We start from the raw sequence: 20072 nt of genomic DNA on the forward strand, positions 1-20072 counted from the left end.
AGAGTCAATGTTTATAGATAGGCCCCTTTCAATCTCATCATCGAAATTCTTATTAATTTGTTGTGTTTCTCCTCCCAACCCGATATGCTTATGAGTCTCTACATGTTTGTTTCTTGTACCTCTGTCAGTTTGCCTCTGAAGAAGAATTTGTTAAGATCGCAACGTCAGGCCGCATTAAATTTTTAGATTTGTAGGTCAATCCAGTCAGAGTTTGCAGCAGTCCTTAATGCCATCGTTTGTTTTTAAGAATTATTGTTCAACCAATACACATTTTTTTTTCATATCAAATGTGACTCATAATAAGAAATCCCTTTTCTACGATGTGAATTACTAGAAATTGAGCCAACCGCTCTGATTTGCTGAACTGCATGTATAGCTTGGCTCCTGAGACAATTTCTAGATGGCCTTCAACATCTTGCAAGAATCAATCACACTGTGCAGACTGGCTGTGATGTTATTCGATAGGATCACCCTACAAGGTGCTTGGGTCGACCCGGTACGGGCTTAATGGGTCACACTGTTGCCATAGCGACGCGTCTCCCCATCGCGTTAAAGGAGCACACACTGACAACCTCGCTGGAAGATTTACAGTCTGGGAAACACACAATTTTTATTGGGCATCACCGCATCAGAGAAATCCCAAGTTAAGAATGAGCAAGGATTGGTATAACAGATGTGTGGGTGATTTTGAGTGAAGGTATAGTCCCGAATACAAGATCATATGACGATTAAGTAAGATTTGAGGCTTTGCATGGTGGAGATACTAAATAATGAAAGGTTTGCGGAAACACCATGTGCGAATAATTTCTCAACTAAGAGAATGGTTCTGAAAAGAACCAGAGGTATAAACTCGACGTTCCGGTTAGTATGCTCTAACCTCTCCTGAAGACGGTCAGAGCATACTGACCGGAACGTCGAGTTTATACCTCTGGTTCTTTTCAGAACCATTCTCTTAGTTGAGAAATTATTCGCACATGGTGTTTCCCGGCAAACCTTTCATTATCATGACGATTGTTTTCAGTATACCATGGAGGGTAAAAAATACATTTAGCGGCCTATTGTTTATGTAAATGCATGCAGTCATTCATTAAAAATACAACGTTCGCGCTCTACGGTGAAGTATAACCTGTTCAGCAACATTTCAAAATGTTAGGCGCCAAAGATAATTTTAAGCTATATAATCTGAAAATGACGAGGTGTACACCTCATATACCTTTTATGTGTAATTTTAGTTCGTGGAAGCCTGTTGAGCACATGCGGTCCCCTGTACTCGGCAATTGTTATCATTTCTCGATAATGTTGACACAACGGAACAGACGATCATTATCATGAAACCTCGTTCGTCGAATGACTCCCATGTATCTGCATGGTGATCCTTTTATGTTGTTGTTGGGAAGAAACAAGAACGAACTTGTTGTTTCATACTCATGTTTTTTGGGGGTTTTCTTTTTTAGGGAGGGGATGACTTTTGGATGGGGACTTGCAGGGCTGGGACTTCAAGGGGGCCGGGGACCTGGGAGAACAGGGGGGAACTGGGGGTGCACTCAGTGGTAATGATAACACTAAAAAAAAAAAGACACATTTTACCTTCCCAAATTTTTTAATGAATGTTAACCAAAGTTGGTTAACTTTATCAAAACTGAGATTGTTCATAATTCCACCTCAGACTGTTGACTTTGTATAACTCGTGTACTCTGTTTAATTTAATCTGGCTGTGGGATTTTGAAGCTCCGGTTTCACAGAAAAAGTTTACTCCTGAAATCATATTGTTGTTAATTTAATGGGCGGGGGGGGGGCAAATGTCCCTGCCCACCCTCGAAAAAAGATCAATCGGGAAAATGCTGGAAAATATAGAGGGTTTTTTTTGGAGGGGGGGGGAATATGTGCCTTGCCCCCCTCTAGAAAAAAATCCTGGCGACGCCCATGGTTCGCGGCAAGTAATGCGTAATTTCTTGGAAATAAAAAAATGCACTCATGATAATCTCCCAACACGATCCGGGAAAGCAACATAGGCCCTACGTCAGATGTTAGCTTGCAGGTCACGTGATTTGATTATTGGTTGTTTTTTTCTATTCTCGTTTCTATTTTGCGGGCGGAGAGAACGTAACACGCACGGCAATCACAATCATCCCTCGAAAGAGGTAAAACAGATATTACGAAATACGTGTGGACACCTCACGAAACTCAAAAGAGTCTGGTAAATATGGGTTGATATTTTGCCAGTGAGTTGGCCAAGGTACCAACTCTTGGGCAAATTCCTCCCAAAAATTGGGCAAGTGTTACCCGGATGAACTAACAATTGAAGTAGTTTCATTCTAAATGTAGAGCAACTAACATTGCCCAATAGTGTCTTACCCAACTTGTATAACATAATGAACTTCCAAACACTTTATTCGTAAAATTATTTATCACATCCTGATCCAGCTATTACAAAATGTGGAAGGGGGTTATAATTTGAGAAAAGTCGAACTTGGCGTACAAACGTAGGCCTATTGCTTCTTTAACTTAAAAAAAAAAGTTTTTAAACAGAACATTTCGACTTGGCTTCTGACATCATTTCCCGATACCCCATCTCGTACGCAATCCATGGTTTTAAGAATGTCGTCAGTTTCGTTTTCTGAAGACGTTACATCACAGTTGCCTCTCAGACTTGAAGAAGGAAACATTTGTGAAGACGAATCTGGTCGTAGAGGTATCATGGCGCCCTCTATTGGTGGGAAACTCCCATTTATTGACGTCTTCCACACAAACAGAATTGTGGTCTGAATAAACTATTTACTTTTCGAATAATGGACCACATTGAAGACTTGTTATTGGGAATTAATATTTTGCATTCCTTCCGTGAAAGATAAGATAACAGCGAAACACGAAGGCTGAATGACCGCGACACAATAACAGGAGTTCGACGAACGAGGTTCATTGTCATATTTATTTACCCTGGACAAATATTTGTTATCAGTGAGGCATTTAGGCCCGACGTCCACGAATGAAAATCAACAAGTTGTGTCTCTTGAAAACACTCGATCGCTGAACTCTCTGAACAAAACACTAACGGTGATCCGAGTCACCTTTCTGGAAATAGTGTTTCGTCAGACATATGTATATAACCCCTTTAAAGTATGCGGATTGCCATACGTTTGTACATGTACGTCTACGTGCCGAGCGAATGGGTCAACACGTGACCCCCTTGCACGCGTCTGTGTGATACAGTGTAGAAGTATGCAGTGTTTACGCAATTGTTTTTGAGAAAAGTATAGCGGGATAATCCCCGAGTCGAAAAACCTCCGTCATCATTTAATTTTAGTTTACGACGAATCTTCCCACTCCACTCCAAGGTCGTTGTATTTACATCCGGGAGTGATTATTGGAAGATTGGGAGTGGTATAAAAAGCACTGTCTTCGTTTCCTTCCAGATTAGAGATTTTGCTTTTCGACACGACACACTATTCTTGAGTTGGTGTACAACATGGAGTTTGTGACACTGCGATCGTTTGGACTGATCTTCTGTGTTTTAACTCTCTGTTTCTACGGGGCCTTTGGGGTTCTTGAAGCACAGATTGTTGTGGTGAACGGCACAGAAGTAGGACCGGGTGTCGTGGACGCTGAGGAAGGGGATAACATTACGCTGAGGTGTGAAGTGCGAGGTTTAGCGCAGGGAGATACCATCACCTGGCGGCTCAACTTTCAGGTCCTAACGACTGACGGTCGGATTGTGATCACACAAGGACCGCTCGATGGCCGGGGCGATTCTTCTACTGATGAGGCACTCACACTGACTATTTCCCACGTCAGCACACAGGACACTGGACGATACGTTTGTGAAGTACGGCAACAAGACGCAGAGAACCCTGTGAAGCACACGGAAGAGGCAATATTGACGGTGTTTTCCTTCCCGGGTGATGGTAATCCAGCATGCACGCCGAGCGGACCGCTGACCGTGTATATCGGCGACAGCACGGCACTGACTTGTGCGTCTCGTACAGGTAACCCTCCCGTAAACATGTCCATCTTCACCCCAGCCATTGCTCCACGTGTTACGTGGAGAACCAATGAAACTGGAGGCACGATCACAAAGAGTTCGGACTTGGTGATAAAGGCACCTCACGCTGACTTTGTTTTCATCTGTGAAATCACCAGCCCCCGGTATCCAGACGAGCGGCGGAATTGTACAATCGGCCCCATCCGCGTCGAGCAGCGTCCCCAGCCGACCACACCGCAACCAACTTTCTCGCAATCCCCAACCGCGTCTGAGACCACAGCAACAAGTGAACTGACCACAGGTAGATCCTCTGCTGCCGATGTAAGCACTGCCCAGCCGCTGCCAGATACCAGTGGTTATACAATTCTGTTGTCCTCCCTGGGCCAAACTACGACGATCAAGCCTACGGACATAACGTCCCAAACGCCTTCTGCAATGTCTGATCTCCCAACTGCCACTCCAGAGGTTTCAACAACCGTGGTAAGTCCGACTACATCTTCTGTTTCTTCGGACACTCCCTCCACAGAGACCATATTTCAGCAAACCGACATGCCAGTCACTGAAAAACTGATTACCACTATTGCTACTTTGACCAACCCTAGTAGGCCTACCAGCCAAATTCCAGACCCGACTACAGATCTCATGTCAACCATGTCCAACTCCCCAACAACTTTTCCCGATCACACGACAATGTCCTCCGACCTCAGTACCGATATCGCCGACGCTAGAACAATCCGGTCGACCACAGAGAGGGTCGAAGACTCTACGAGTGAGGCGCTTCAAACTCAGTTACCATTACCAACTGAAACTAGCCCAACTTCTCTGAGCTCTGACCCAATCACCTCTCCACTGACATCCCTGTCAAGTGCCACCACTGTGACCCCTGAATTGTCAAGCCAAGACCCCGTCCCCACTGCCATCGACCCAAGAACACATCGGTCTTCCACGACTGGCAAGGACATCCCAAGCAAGACTGAAAGTCCTCGCCCGAAGAGCAGCCACAAACCTGCCTTCACCACTCTGGATCATATGCCGCCTGACCCAATGGAGGGTGACCAGCTACCTCCACTTTACTGGCTGATCGCTTTTATCGTGGTCGCTGCTTTACTAATCCTTTCCGTTGTCATCATTGTCTTGATGTGCTTGAAGATGTGGTACATGAGAAGATTCAACTGGACTCTGGGAACGGACGGCTTGCCGACCAGGGAACAGCATGAAAGGCAAAGGGTCAGATGAAGAACGGCATTGTGAACGGTGGTTTTTACGAAATACCGTTAAGCCCTGTTTAGACAGGAAGCCATTAACCGCTTTAAGTAAGGACTTTTGAAACCACATAAAAAAAATAATAAGTTGGGGGGAAAATTCCTTACCAGCAAAAATGTCATCCTTTTCAAGTGAAACGGCTCCTGTCTGATATTTTGCTTAATATGTATTTGATTATATTCATAAAATCATATGAACACCACTGGCGGGATTAAATCCGTCAAAGTAAATCGAGGTTCTTTTTTTAAGTGCAACACAGAAAGCAAGAAAAAGCAGCGAACTGATAAATTTGGAATGAGATTTAGAACTTCACATCTAATTGAGAAGAAAACAAGGAGTTTGTCCGGCTGTATTTTTTACGCCGGTATTTAGTTTAGAAGTTTTATAAAGTATGGTTTTTAGTGGAACATCGTTGATGTGAAAGCTGATCATAATCCATTTTGTATATTTGTATTGGGAGGTAGTCAAGATAATTGTATAATGATAGACAGTTTTGGCGCTGAGTAGATGAAATGTTAACCCTGTGTTTGGCCCTTCACCAACGTACCAACGTTCCATGCTAATATATTCTGTCGCTAAACAAATGTTGCATTAGGAATGTAATAATAGTGACTTAATAATAATGTTATTCGCTGTAATGTACTCGGTCGTTAACGAAAATATTGCAAATTATGATTGTGTACTGTTATGATGACTTATTCGAAACCCGTTTTTGTATTTATTTAATCCGTCCATCCGAAGTTTATGTATTCCTCCTGGTATATAACTAAGTTTCCCGATTTCTCAGTTTTTTGCCAGAAAGAATTATTTGTGATGTGTACATGTGGTTGAGTTTTACGGTTTGACATGCATGCACTTGTACCCGTTTTCCCAACAAAATACATAATTGGAAAGAACTTTTATTTCCAAAGACTTCAAATTCGCTGTGTTCGAGTAGAAGACTATTTAGGATCGAATGGATCGAGTTTTCATCTGGGTTTTCTCCCAAACTATTCTTTTCTCAAGGTGTTTCAATCAAAACGTTTCCACCTGTGTTTTTTTTTTCGAAATTAAAGGGACAACAACATCAGACAATTTTAACGCAGGTTGTTTCTTTTCACTCAGTGATATTTATTTTAGCTTATAAGGTTAGTTGCCTGCTAAAATAAAAAGATGTGTACACTAAAATTCATGTTGTTGATATTTTCACCTGAATACATAACCAACTTGAGGAATACACGGATCTACGAAATTCACTGATTATGCAGGCTACTTAAATTGACGAATGTATTATAAATTTTAAAATAGTGGATCGTTAAACTATGATGACTGTCCCCAAAACGTATTTTTACTTCCAGTTCAAGTTATTCCTCAATTCACTCTTGTATTATCCAGCATATAGTTTATTTATTTATATATTCATAAATCGACCATTCGTATATATAGACATCTTTTTTTTGTTTTTGGTTTTGTATATATGTTTCAGGTATTTTGGGTTTTGTTTTAAATACTCGTTTATACGGTGAAAGGTTGACGATTGTATATTGAAAATGATTTCTGCCTATTTATCGTGGAGTGCTTGACGTGCTCGTTATTCTTAGCATAGTGTTGCATTGAATGTTATGAAAACTCGGGTGCGGATCCAGAGTTGGGGGGATTCTAAGGAGGCCAATTGTCCGGAGAAAAAAACTTGTCTACATTTCAGCATTTATTTGCTGATGAACCCCCCCCCCCCCCACCTGAAAAGAAATCCTAGATCCGCCCCTGAAACTTGCATGTTCAGTTCTCTTTCGCAATATTGAATTAATACTGAACAGAAACGGATTATGTTATGTACCTTGTTATGTAAAATTATGCACACCCTTAAATGTTTGTAAGGGGATTGTTTTAAATGTACACAGTGAAAAGGCTTTGTTAAATCTCACCCCTTGTCAACCATGCATGCAAAAGGAATTTGTTCTTAATAATCATGTTGAAAAGGATCATCTTGCGTCTTTGATTTCTCTCATTGTTTTGTTTTCCTTTTTTGGTCTTTGGGTCTTACAATATGTGGACACCTTACGAAACTCACAACAGTCTGGTAAATGGATTGATATTTTGCCTTGTGTTGGTCAAGGTACCAACTCGTGGGCAAATTCTTCCCAAAAGTTGGTCAAGTGTCACCCGAACGAACTAACAATTGAGGTAGTTTTATTCCGAATGTTGGGCAAATAATATTTTCCGATAGTGTCTCACCCAACTTGCATAAAAGAATGCAATAGGTTGACTAACAATAAAATAATATATGAACTTCCAAACATTCGTTTAATTATTTATCACATCCTGATTCGGCTTTCACAAAATGGGGTTTTATTTTGAGAATGTTCAAACTTGGCGTGTACACACAATGCTCTTTTAAGTGAAAAACGTGGGTTTTTATACAAAACGTTTCGACATTTCTTCTTACATCATTTCCCGATTCCCCATCTCTTACGCAATCCATGGTTTTAAGAATGTCGTCAGTTTCGTTTTCTGAAGACGTTACATCACGGTTGCTTCTCAAAGAAGGAAACAGTAAATGAAGACGAATCAGGTTGGAGAGGTGTCATGACGCCCTCTATTGGTGGGAAACCCCCATTTTGTTGACGATTTCCACACAAACAGAATTGTGATCTGAATATAAACTATTTACTTTCGAAAAATGGACCACATTAAAGGCTTGTTATTGGGAATTAATATTTTGAATTCCTTCTGTGAAAGATAAGATAACAGCGAAACACAGAGGCTGAATGACCGCGACACAATAGCAGGAGTTCGACGAACGAGGTTCATTGTCATATCTATTTACCCTGGACAAATATTTGTTATCAGTGAGGCATTTAGGCCCGACGTCCACGAATGAAAATCAACAAGTTGTGTCTCTTGAAAACACTCGATCGCTGAGCTCTCAGAACAAAACACTAACCGGGATCCGAGTCATCTTTCTGGAAATTGTCAAGTGGCTTTTAATCAAGTTTAATAATGCACTCAGTTTCGAGCCTATCCTAGTAATTTCCTTTGGGTCATACAACAATACCTGAAAAAAAAAACCTTTAAAGTTTACGTAGTATACGTTTGTACGTCTAACTTAAAGAGGTTGTGGAATGCTCGAAGACATTTCCGTCATTTTTCGGGTAAATGTAGCCTTAGGTGTGATGAAATAAAAACGACAATTGTGTCTGTCATGAAATGAGTACAAAAGGTACTTATGAGAGCTGTTTTTCAGGTCCTGTTTCGACCCGAACGTGCAATTTGTGTAAAAGTCGTCGTTGAGGGCAGCAAACAAAACATAGTAAATCGTGACGACATAAACAGGACTCCCGATGCAGCGTAGTATAAACGAGTGGGTCAACATGTGACCCCCCTGCACGAATCTGTGGGATACAGTTTAGTACAGAAGTATGCAGTGTTTGCGCAATCGATTTGGGGAATATTATAGCGGGATTCACCCGTCGAAAACCCTCTGTCATCATTTAATTTTAGTTTTAATACGACGAACCGTCCCACTCCAATGTCTTTGTATTAACATCCTGGCGTGATTATTGGATTATTGGAAGATTGGGAGCGGTATAAAAAGGACTGTCTTCGTTTTCTTCCCGAGTAGAGATTTTGCTTTTCGACGCGACTCCCTTTTCTTGAGTTGGTGTACATCATACCAAAATGGAGTCTGTGACACTGCGATCGTTTGAACTGGTCTTCTGTGTTTTAACTCTCTGCTTCTACGGGGCCTTTGGGATTCTTAAAGCACAGATTGTTGTGGTGAACGGCACAGAAGTTGGACCGGGTGTCGTGGAAGCTGAGGAAGGAGATAACATTACGCTGAGGTGTGAAGTGAGAGGTTTAGCGCAGGGAGACACCATCACCTGGCGGCTCAACTTTCAGGTCCTAACGACTGGCGGTCGGATTGTGATCACACAGGTAAACCGAGGCGATTCTTCTACTGATGAGGCACTCACACTGACTATTTCCCACGTCAGCACACGGGACACTGGACGATACGTTTGTGAAGTACGGCAACAGAACGCAGAAAACCCTTTGACGCACGCCGAAGAGGCAACATTGACTGTGTTTTCCTTCCCGGGCGATGGTAATCCAGCATGCACGCCGAGCGGTCCACTGGCCGTGTACATCGGCGACAGCACGGCACTGACTTGTGCATCGCGTAGAGGTAACCCTCCCGTAAACCTGACCATCTTCACCCTAGACTCTGCTCCATCTGATGTTGCGTGGAATACCACTGAGTCTGAAGACACGATCACAAAGAGTAAGGACTTGGTGATCAACGCACCTCACGCCGACTTTGTTTTCATCTGTAAAATCACCAGCCCCCGGTATCCAGACGAGCGGCGGAATTGTACTATCGGCCCCATCCGTGTCGAGCAGCGTCCCCAGCCGACCACACCGCAACCAACTTTCTCTCATACCCCAACCGTGTCTGAGACCACAGCAACAAGTGAACTGACCAGAGTTAGATCCTCTGCTGCCGATGTAAGCACTGCCCAGCCGCTTCCAGATACCAGTGGTTATACAATTCTGTTCTCCTCCCCGGGCCAGACTGACACAGCCGAACCGCTTTCGACGCAAACTGCTCCTCTGGATTCCTCAACACAGACAATGTCCACCTACATCAATGCCATTCCAACCACACCATCAGAGACAAGCCAGACTGCATCTTCTGCATCTTCGGACACACCTTCCACAGAGCCCACACATCAGCAAACTTCTCCGCCAGTGACTGAAAACCCAATAATCCCTGCTAGCACGTCGGCCATGTTGACCGATGGTGCTTCAACGAGAGACAGCACGACGATCAAACCTACTGACCCGATGTCCCAAACAACTTCTGCAATGTCTGAGGTTTCAACAACCGCAGTAAGTCTGACTACAACTTCCGTATCTTCAAACACCCCCTCCACAGAGCCCACATTTCAGCAAACTTCTCAACCAGTAACTGAAAACTCTTTTACCCCTGCTGTCACTTCAGCCACATTGACCGATAGTGCTTCAACGAGTGACAGCACGACGACCAAACCTACTGACCCAATAATGTCTCAAACAACTTCTTCAATGTCTGATCTCTCAACTGCCACCCCAGAGGTTTCAACAACCGCAGTAAGTCCGACTACAACTTCAGTTTCTTCAAACACCCACTCGACAGAGCCCACTTTTCAGCTAACTACTCAACGAGTAACTGAAAACTCTCTTACCCCTGCTGTCACTAATTCAGCCTCGTTGACCGATAGTGCTTCAATGAGTGACAGCACGACGACCAAACCTACTGACCAAATGTCCCAAACAATGTCTGCAATGTCTGATCTCTCAACTGCCACCCCAGAGGTTTCAACAACCGCGGTAAGTCCGACTACAACTTCAGTTTCTTCAAACACCCCCTCGACAGAGCCCACTTTTCAGCAAACTGCTAAACCGGTAACTGAAAGCTGTCTTACCCCTGCTGTCACTAATTCAGCCACGTTGACCGATAGTGCTTCAACAAGTGACAGCACGACGACCAAACCTACTATCCCAATGTCCCAAACGCCTTCTGTAATGTCTGGTCTCTCGACTTTCACTCCAGATGGTTCCACATCCGTGGTAAGTCCGACTACATCTTCTTTATTTTCGGACACCCCCTCCACAGAGCCCATATTTCAGCAAACCACCCTGTTAGTGACTGGAAAACTGATTACCACTATTGCTACTTTGACCAACCCTACTAGCCAAATTTCAGATCCGACTACAGAACTCCTCTCGACCATGCCAAGTCTCTCGACTACTGACCCGGACAGCTCTACCACCGTTGAGAGCACACCAACTGCTCTCCCCTCCACAACTGGAACTTTCCTGACTGAACCCAAAACTAACCCCACCACATCGCCATCCGACTCCCCATCAACTTTTCCCGACCACACGACTGTGTCCTCCGACCACAGTACCGTTTTCCTAGAAGCTAGCACAATCCAGTCGAGCACAGAGAAGGGTGAGGTCTCTACGAATAATGCACCACCAACTCAGTTACCATTGCCAACTGAAACTAGCCCAACTTCTCAGAGCTCTGACCCAATCACCTCTCCACTGACATCCTTGTCAAGTGCCACCACCGTGACCCCTGAATTGTCAAGCCAAGACCCCATCCCCACTGCCATCAACCCAAGAACACATCGGTCTTCCACGACTGGCAAGTACATCCCAAGCAAGACTGAAAGTCCTCGCCCGAAGAGCAGCCACAAACCTGCCTTCACCACTCTCGATCATATGCCGCCTGACCCAATGGAGGGTGACCAGCAACCTCCACTTTACTGGCTGATCGCTTTTATCGTGGTCGCTGCTTTACTAATCCTTTCCGTTGTCATCATTGTCTTGATGTGCTTGAAGATGTGGCACATGAGCAGATTCAACTGGACTCTGGGAACGGACGCCTTGCCGACCAGGGAACAGCATGAAAGGCAAAGGGGTCAGATGAAGAACGGCATTGTGAACGGTGGTTTCTACGAAATACCGTTAAGCCCTGTTTAGACAGGAAGCCATTGAGCTGCTTTTAGTAAGGAATTTTGAAACCACATAAAAAAGAATAACTTGGGGGGAAAAATCCTAACCAGCAAAAACAAATTTAGTCGTTGGCTTTTGCTTCAGATGTTATTTTTGCATAGAATGCATGTGTTCCCTGTTTAATATCACATAAGCAAAACTTAAGACGTTGCCAAGATAGCACATAGGTGAAATGGAACATAGGCCAAGTTGTTTAGTTGTTTCCTTGAATATTTTTAATACATTTTTAGATCAAGTGCACGCTATACTAAGCGAAACTTCTTTGGCTAAACGAATCTTGCACTAAGAGGAATGCATAAGTGACTTTTGTATTTTATTCACTGTATTGTACTCGGCCATTAACGAAAATATTGTACAAATTATGATTGTGTACTGTTATGATGACTTATTCGAAACCTGTGTAAAATTGTATTTATTGAATCCGTCCATCGGTTTATGTATTTCTCAATGTATATAACTAAGTTGCCAGATTTCTAAGTTTTTGCCATAAAGAATCATTTTTGATGTGTACATGTGGTTGAGTTTTACGGTTTGACATGCATGCACTTGTACCCGTTTTCCCTACAAAATATAAAATTGGAAGTAATTATTTTTTTATTTCCAAAGACTTCAAATTCGCTGTGTTCGAGTAGAAGACTATTTGGATCGAATGGATCGAGTATTTATCTGGGTTTCCTCCGAAATGATTCTTTTCTCAAGGTGTTTCAATCAAAACTTTTCACCTTTCTTCGAAATTAAAGGGATAATGACATTAGACAATTTTAACACAGGATGTTTCTTTTCACTCAGACTCAGTGATATTTATATTAGTTTAGAAAGTTAGTTGCCTGCTTATAAAAAATGAATGCGTATACCAAATTTTGTTGTTGATATTTTCACCTGAATACATCACCAACTTGATGAATACACTGATGTACAATTTTCACTCACTATCTGCAGGCTATAAATTTTAATGAATAAATTGTAAATGTTGAAATATTAGATCGTTAAACTTTAACGACTTTCTCAAAACTCTGTTTTTACTGACAGTTTAAGATGTTCCTCAATTGAATCTTGTACATGTATTCTCCAGCAAAACCTTTATTCATTTAGAAATCGATCATTCTAAATAGACCTAGACATCTTTTGTTTTATTTGGTTTTGTATATATTTTTCTGCTATTTTGGGTTTTGTTTTAAATGCTCGTTTATACGGGGAAAGGTTGACGATTGTACATTGAAAACTATTTCTGCCTATTTAACGTGAAGTGCTACGTCTTAAAATAGTGTTGCATAATTGCATTGAATGTTATGAAGACTTTCATGTTTGATTTTCAGTTCTTTTTCGCAATGTGTATCTTGATATGTAAACTTATACACACTGTTAAATGGTAATTAGGGGATGTTTTAAAATGTACACAGTTAAAATGCGTTGTAACTTCTCACTCCGTGTCAATTAGCATACACGCAAAACTGAAGTTGTTTTTAATAATCATATTATGAAAAGGATCATCTTGAATCTTTGATTTCTCTCATTGTTTTGTTTTGCTTTTTGGTCCATGTGTCTATTGTAATAAGCATTACATGTAGTTTCCTTTAAATATACCCTTAAGGAGACATAATACCTTAGGGAAACAAGATAGATTAAGGAGACATTTTAAGGAGACGTCTCCCTATGATACAACTCATATTTAGTGGCACAATTACAGTCGCAAATAGGCTAGATCGTGGTCCAAAACACCCGTACTGAAATGTGTATCCTCGTGGAGTCATTTCTTTGTTCTCATGCACTAAAGTTTTTGAGTTTGAAAGGGAACTTTCAAAATGCTCATATTTTCAGCAGAATGGATTTCCTGGGCTGAAATTTGGGCTTAATATCCCTTACATAAAATACTTCAATTTGCGACGGATCAACAAACCTTGGAAATTCCAAGTTTTTGAGTTAAATCCATATATCTTTTTCGTGATGACCTTGTGGAGACGTATTGATCTACAGGAAATTGCCCTGTGGATACGGATACAATCTTTTGTTCCCTATTGTGCACATGTCTCCAGAGGGTACCGTGTTACAGATCATAAATGTACCAACATTTGTGGGGTAGGATCATGGGCGTCGCGAGGGGGGGGGCAAGGGGGGGCACTTGCCCCCCCCCCCCCTGGAAAAGCAAAAAAAGAAGAAAAAAAAAAAGGAAGAAAAAGGAAGAAAAAAAAAAAAAAAAAAAGAGGCGCGAAGACAAAGTGGTGTAAATTTAATGAGTTGGGGGGGGGGGGGCAAAATGTCCCTGCCCCCCTCTAAAACTGATAAATCGAGAATGTGTTGAGAAATACAAGCACTTTTTGGCAAAAGAAAATGTTGCCCCCCTCTAGAAAAAATCCTGGCGACGCCCATGGGTAGGATAAAATGGAGCTTAGGTGATATGAACATTTATGTGCACAACCTATGAGACTGCCTCCTAAGGTACCACTTTTGGTAATTAAAAGTACTCGTGTAAAAATTACTATAATTCAGGAATTTGTTTATGGGGTGGGAAAAGTTTAGAGAGTTTTTACCCGAAATACTAAAAAAAATCCAAATAATTGTAATGTTCGTAGAGTGTGAACTGAGAAAAAAATAAGTACTGTACATCAACTCTGCAGAAAATTATGAAACATTGATGAAGTTGTACTTTGCGCAGCTGGTGGGAGATGTATTTATGTCTTATTTTTCTTGGTAGCTTTGACCTTCCATAAGAATCAACCTGTTCTTGCTGTCAACGAGAGTGGTTTGGATTATTTTTGTTATCACCGGGGTTCTTACAGGGGAAAACCCCGGTCTGTCCCGCGTCGGTCCTTGGGTCATCTTGTTAAGAGGTACCCGTATTATTACTGCCGCGATGCGGGCTGTCGTCGCGTTAAAGGTGTAATCGTAGCCTTGGCATTGACAGATTTATTATGAGTGGGGGGAAAAAGGGGAACTCCATTCTCTCTCCAGGGGTGGACTGGTGATATTATAACAAGACAAGCTATGGTAAAGCATGAGAAAATGTGATGGGTGCTCGTCAGGCATGAAATCTAATTGGCGTATAAAACCTTGTCACTCTAATAATAATTGCGAAATCAATTTTCTTTTCAAATCTAGCTTTCAGATCTGAAGAAATAATCATGCTGATTTTAGTTGTCAGGACTTTTTTTCCAAACTGTTTTTTTTTTTTCAAACTGTAGATTTTATTTAACCAAAGTGTCCATCGAAAGTCGAAATGCTGTAAACACGAAATGTGTCCGTGTTTCATAATTCAATATACGAGCATGACATATTTTTTAATACCGTCATACCAAGTTTAACTTCACGAAATATAGCAGCCTTATTCGTGAGTTGTTCAAGGTGTCCCCTAATATGCAAACCTTATATGCAACCCATCATCCCTCTGTAATGTTGCCATGGACACGAAGTACAATTCACGGTAATTCTGATATCCTGTTGGTGGCAACCTCCCCCCCCCCACTCCACCTCCACCCCAACAAAAAAAGGTCAAGTGACTTAAAAAACACAATTATTGAAGTTGTTGGCTCAATGTACACACTTTAAGCTGTTCAATTTTCCATTGAATGTTAGCTATGAATAGCCCGTTAGGCATTTTAAAAATGCAATATTTTGTAAACAAGACTTGAGATGTTTGTAATCTTGAAGAATGTTGTGCTAGTGATTGATATGAGCAGAGATCACAAGTCTTAATTAAGCCGAGGTGAAGATAATTGGGATGAAGTTTTCACACCAAATACAGATGACAAGCATGTGATTATATAAACAAGTGAGATTGTATTTTATTTTGGAGTTTGACCGAATTGTAATTAAAATGCAAGGTAAGGCCAAAAAAAAAATAAGTCGGTCTCTGGTCAGCGCGCGCGTCGATTTTAATCATGCGCGTCGATCTTTTTTTTCCAAAATGTTCCGCGTTAGCTCCAACAGCGCCCTCTATTTCTGCACCTCCTCAATTTTTTTTTACCAAAGAGCACCAAGGAATGGGAAATTGCACCAAGGCAAATGATCGAAAGCACCAAGGCAAATTATGGAGGACACCAATGTACATGAGGACACCAAAAAAGCAAAGTAGTACCCCACCTTGTCTGTACAATCCAAGCTTGAAGAAAAAAAAAAAAGCCGCGTGGCCGCGTCAATTCCGGAACTTTGGTCTTTGGACCAGAGACCGAATAATTTTTTTCGGCCTAAACTCAACTCCTTCGTGTTCAAATTCCTCCTAAGAGTCCTATTGACAGTTCACACCGGAGTCATTCAGATCGTTTGCACTGCGGCCATCTTGGGGGTGAGTGATAATAATTTTTTTTATTCTTTCCAAACAAAAAAATGCTAAATTCGTATTTTTTTGTTATAGGTTTGATAGGTCATATACATACGCACAAAATTTGGAAAAAGAATATGTTACGGCATCGTGACGTCTTTAAAAATGCAAATGCTTAAAAAACATAAAGGAGTGTCACATACAGTGACACACATAGACCTATATGAATATCGCAAAATCTGGAAAAGTTACTGCATTAATTACTTTGAGACAAATTTCTTTTTTGGAGAAAAAAAAAATAATTATAAAATAACAAGGCAAGGTTAATCACTCACAATTTTTGTTGTTGCTATGTTTTGCTGATTTTTCTCCGATTTATAACACAAATGTGTGAATATCGCAGAATCGGAATTAAAGTTACTGACTTACTTGGAAACGAATTTCTGAGTTATTTGGAGAAAACACAAAAAAGACCCAAATTTTAAATCAAATTGCAAGGTTAACCCCTTACAATTGTTTGTTTTGTTATTTTGTGCTGATTTTTCTCCGATTTTACATATACATAATGAATAAACAAATTTCTGCGTCTGTTAGCGAGAAAAAAATTAAATCAAATTGCTAGATTGGGAATGTGTTTTAGGGCCCTTTGGGCGTCTTCCCTGCACTTTTCAAGAATTTTCCTTTTTTTGCCAAAATATATAACATTGCAAGAGGTTAGCCTTGCAATTTTACTCATTTTCGAGCAAAAAATTCAATTTTCTCCAAATAGCGCACAAATTTTCCCATATTTTTTTTCGCAAGTTTTCTTTTGATGACACATCTGCCCCAAAATCGATTCGGAATGTGTTGTACGGCCCTTTAGGGCTCATCCCTGCATGTTTTAAGGATTTTCATTTTTTTTACCAAAATTGATAAAATTGCAAGAGGCTAGCCTTGCATTTTTACTCAAATTCGGCCAAAAATTGACTTTTCTCCAAATAGCGCACAAATTCCTTTGGATGCAAGAGGAGCATCAATCACTACTCAAAAACCCATAATTTCGACGATTTTCGCAAAAAATGTTCAAAGGATTTTCATTTTTTGGCCAAAATTGATAACATTGCAAGGGGTTAGCCTTGCATTTTTACTCAAATTCGGCTAAAAATTGACTTTTCTCCAAATAGCGCACAAATTCCTTCGGATGCAAGGGGATCATCAATCACTACTCAAAAACCCATAATTTTGACGATTTTCGCCAAAATCATCTATTTATTGAGAAAAAAAATCATATTTTTGACTGAAATTTTCCCATATTTTTTGCGCAAGATTTATTTTGATGGCAAATCTGTCCCCAAATCGAATCGGAATGTGTTGTAGGGCCCTTTAGGCATCATCCCCGCATGTTTTAAGGATTTTCATTTTTTGGTCAAAATTGATAAAATTGCAAGGGGTTTGCCTTGCATTTTTACTCAAATTCGGCCAAAAATTGACTTTTCTCCAAATAGCGCACAAATTCCAACGGATGCAAGGGGATCATCAATCACTACTCAAAAACCCATAATTTCGACGATTTTCGCAAAAAATGTTCAAAGGATTTTCATTTTTTGGCCAAAATTGATAACATTGCAAGGGGTTAGCCTTGCATTTTTACTCAAATTCGGCCAAAAATTGACTTTTCTCCAAATAGCGCACAAATTCCAACGGATGCAAGGGGATCATCAATCACTACTCAAAAACCCATAATTTCGACGATTTTCGCAAAAAATGTTCAAAGGATTTTCATTTTTTGGCCAAAATTGATCAAATTGCAAGGGGTTAGCCTTGCATTTTTACTCAAATTCGGCCAAAAAAACACTTTTCTCCAAATAGCGCACAAATTCCAACGGATGCAAGAGGAGCATCAATCAATACTCAAAACCCATAATTTGGAAGTTTTCGCAAAAATCATCGATTTATTGAGAGAGAAAAAGTCGTATTTTTTGACTGAAATTTTCCCATATTTTTTGCGCAAGTTTTCTTTTGATGACACATCTGTCCCCAAATCGAGTCGGAATGTGTTTAAGGGCCCTTTAGGCATCATTCCTGCATGATTTCAGGATTTTCATTTTTTGGTCAAAATTGATTTAATTGCAAGGGGTTAGCCTTGCATTTTTACTCAAATTCGGCCAAAAATTTACTTTTCTCCAAATAACGCACAAATTCCTTTGGATGCAAGAGGAGCATCAATCACTACTCAAAAACCCATAATTTTGACGATTTTCGCCAAAATCATCTATTTATTGAGAAAAAAAATCATATTTTTGACTGAAATTTTCCCATATTTTTTGCGCAAGATTTCTTTTGATGGCAAATCTGTCCCCAAATCGAATCGGAATGTGTTGTAGGGCCCTTTAGGCATCATCCCCGCATGTTTTAAGGATTTTCATTTTTTGGTCAAAATTGATAAAATTGCAAGGGGTTAGCCTTGCATTTTTACTCAAATTCGGCCAAAAATTGACTTTTCTCCAAATAGCGCACAAATTCCTTCGGATGCAAGGGGATCATCAATCACTACTCAAAAACCCATAATTTCGACGATTTTCGCAAAAAATGTTCAAAGGATTTTCATTTTTTGGCCAAAATTGATAACATTGCAAGGGGTTAGCTTTGCATTTTTACTCAAATTCGGCTAAAAATTGACTTTTCTCCAAATAGCGCACAAATTCCTTTGGATGCAAGGGGATCGTCAATCACTACTCAAAAACCCATACTTTCGACGATTTTCGCCAAAATCATCGATTTATTGAGAAAAAAAATCATATTTTTGAATGAAATTTTCCCATATTTTTTTGCGCAAGATTTATTTTGATGGCACATCTGTCCCCAAATCGAGTTGGAATGTGTTTTAGGGCCCTTTAGGCATCATCCCTGCATGTTTTAAGGATTTTCATTTTTTGGCCAAAATTGATAAAATTGCAAGGGGTATAGCCTTGCATTTTTACTAAAATTCGGCCAAAAAAACACTTTTCTCCAAATAGCGCACAAATTCCAACGGATGCAAGAGGAGCATCAATCAATACTCAAAACCCATAATTTGGAAGTTTTTGCAAAAATCATCGATTTATTGAGAGAAAAAGTTGGTTTTTTTGACTGAAATTTTCCCATATTTTTTGCGCAAGTTTTCTTTTGATGACACATCTGTCCCCAAATCGAGTCGGAATGTGTTTTAGGGCCCTTTAGGCATCATTCCTGCATGATTTCAGGATTTTTATTTTTTTTTGCCAAAATTGATAAAATTGCAAGAGGTTAGCATTACATTTTTACTCAAATTCGGCCAAAAATTGACTTTTCTCCAAATAGCGCACAAATTCCTTTGGATGCAAGTGGAGCATCAATCACAACTCAAAAACCCATAATTTCGACGATTTTCGCAAAAAATGTTCAAAGGATTTTCATTTTTTGGCCAAAATTGATAACATTGCAAGGGGTTAGCCTTGCATTTTTACTAAAATTCCGCCAAAAATTGACTTGTCTCCAAATAGCGCACAAATTCCAACGGATGCAAGAGGAGCATCAATCAATACTCAAAACCCATAATTTGGAAGTTTTCGCAAAAATCATGGATTTATTGAGAGAGAAAAAGTCGTATTTTTTGACTGAAATTTTCCCATATTTTTTGCGCAAGTTTTCTTTTGATGACACATCTGTCCCCAAATCGAGTCGGAACGTGCTCTAGGGCCCTTTAGGCATCATTCCTGCATGATTTCAGGATTTTCATTTTTTGGTCAAAATTGATTTAATTGCAAGGGGTTAGCCTTGCATCTTTACTCAAATTCGGCCAAAAATTGACTTTTCTCCAAATAGCGCACAAATTCCAACGGATGCAAGAGGAGCATCAATCACTACTCAAAAACCCATAATTTTGACGATTTTCGCCAAAATCATCTATTTATTGAGAAAAAAAATCATATTTTTGACTAAAATTTTCCCATATTTTTTGCGCAAGATTTCTTTTGATGGCAAATCTGTCCCCAAATCGAATCGGAATGTGTTGTAGGGCCCTTTAGGCATCAT

General features: G+C 40.4%; 1 protein-coding gene across 1 annotated transcript; it reads left to right on the top strand.

The window, feature by feature from the left end:
• Window positions 1-2753: 2753 nt before the first annotated feature.
• On the top strand, window positions 2754-13282 carry LOC119745483 (mucin-2-like). Its single transcript, XM_038221852.1, has 2 exons — window positions 2754-3743; window positions 9168-13282. Exons 1-2 carry the CDS (start codon window positions 3467-3469, stop codon window positions 11750-11752), a joined length of 2862 nt encoding a protein of 953 aa, XP_038077780.1. The 5' UTR covers window positions 2754-3466; the 3' UTR covers window positions 11753-13282.
• Window positions 13283-20072: the final 6790 nt, after the last annotated feature.

The sequence above is a fragment of the Patiria miniata genome, unplaced genomic scaffold (assembly GCF_015706575.1).
Source record: "Patiria miniata isolate m_02_andy unplaced genomic scaffold, ASM1570657v1 HiC_scaffold_7, whole genome shotgun sequence".
NCBI lineage: Eukaryota > Metazoa > Echinodermata > Asteroidea > Valvatida > Asterinidae > Patiria > Patiria miniata.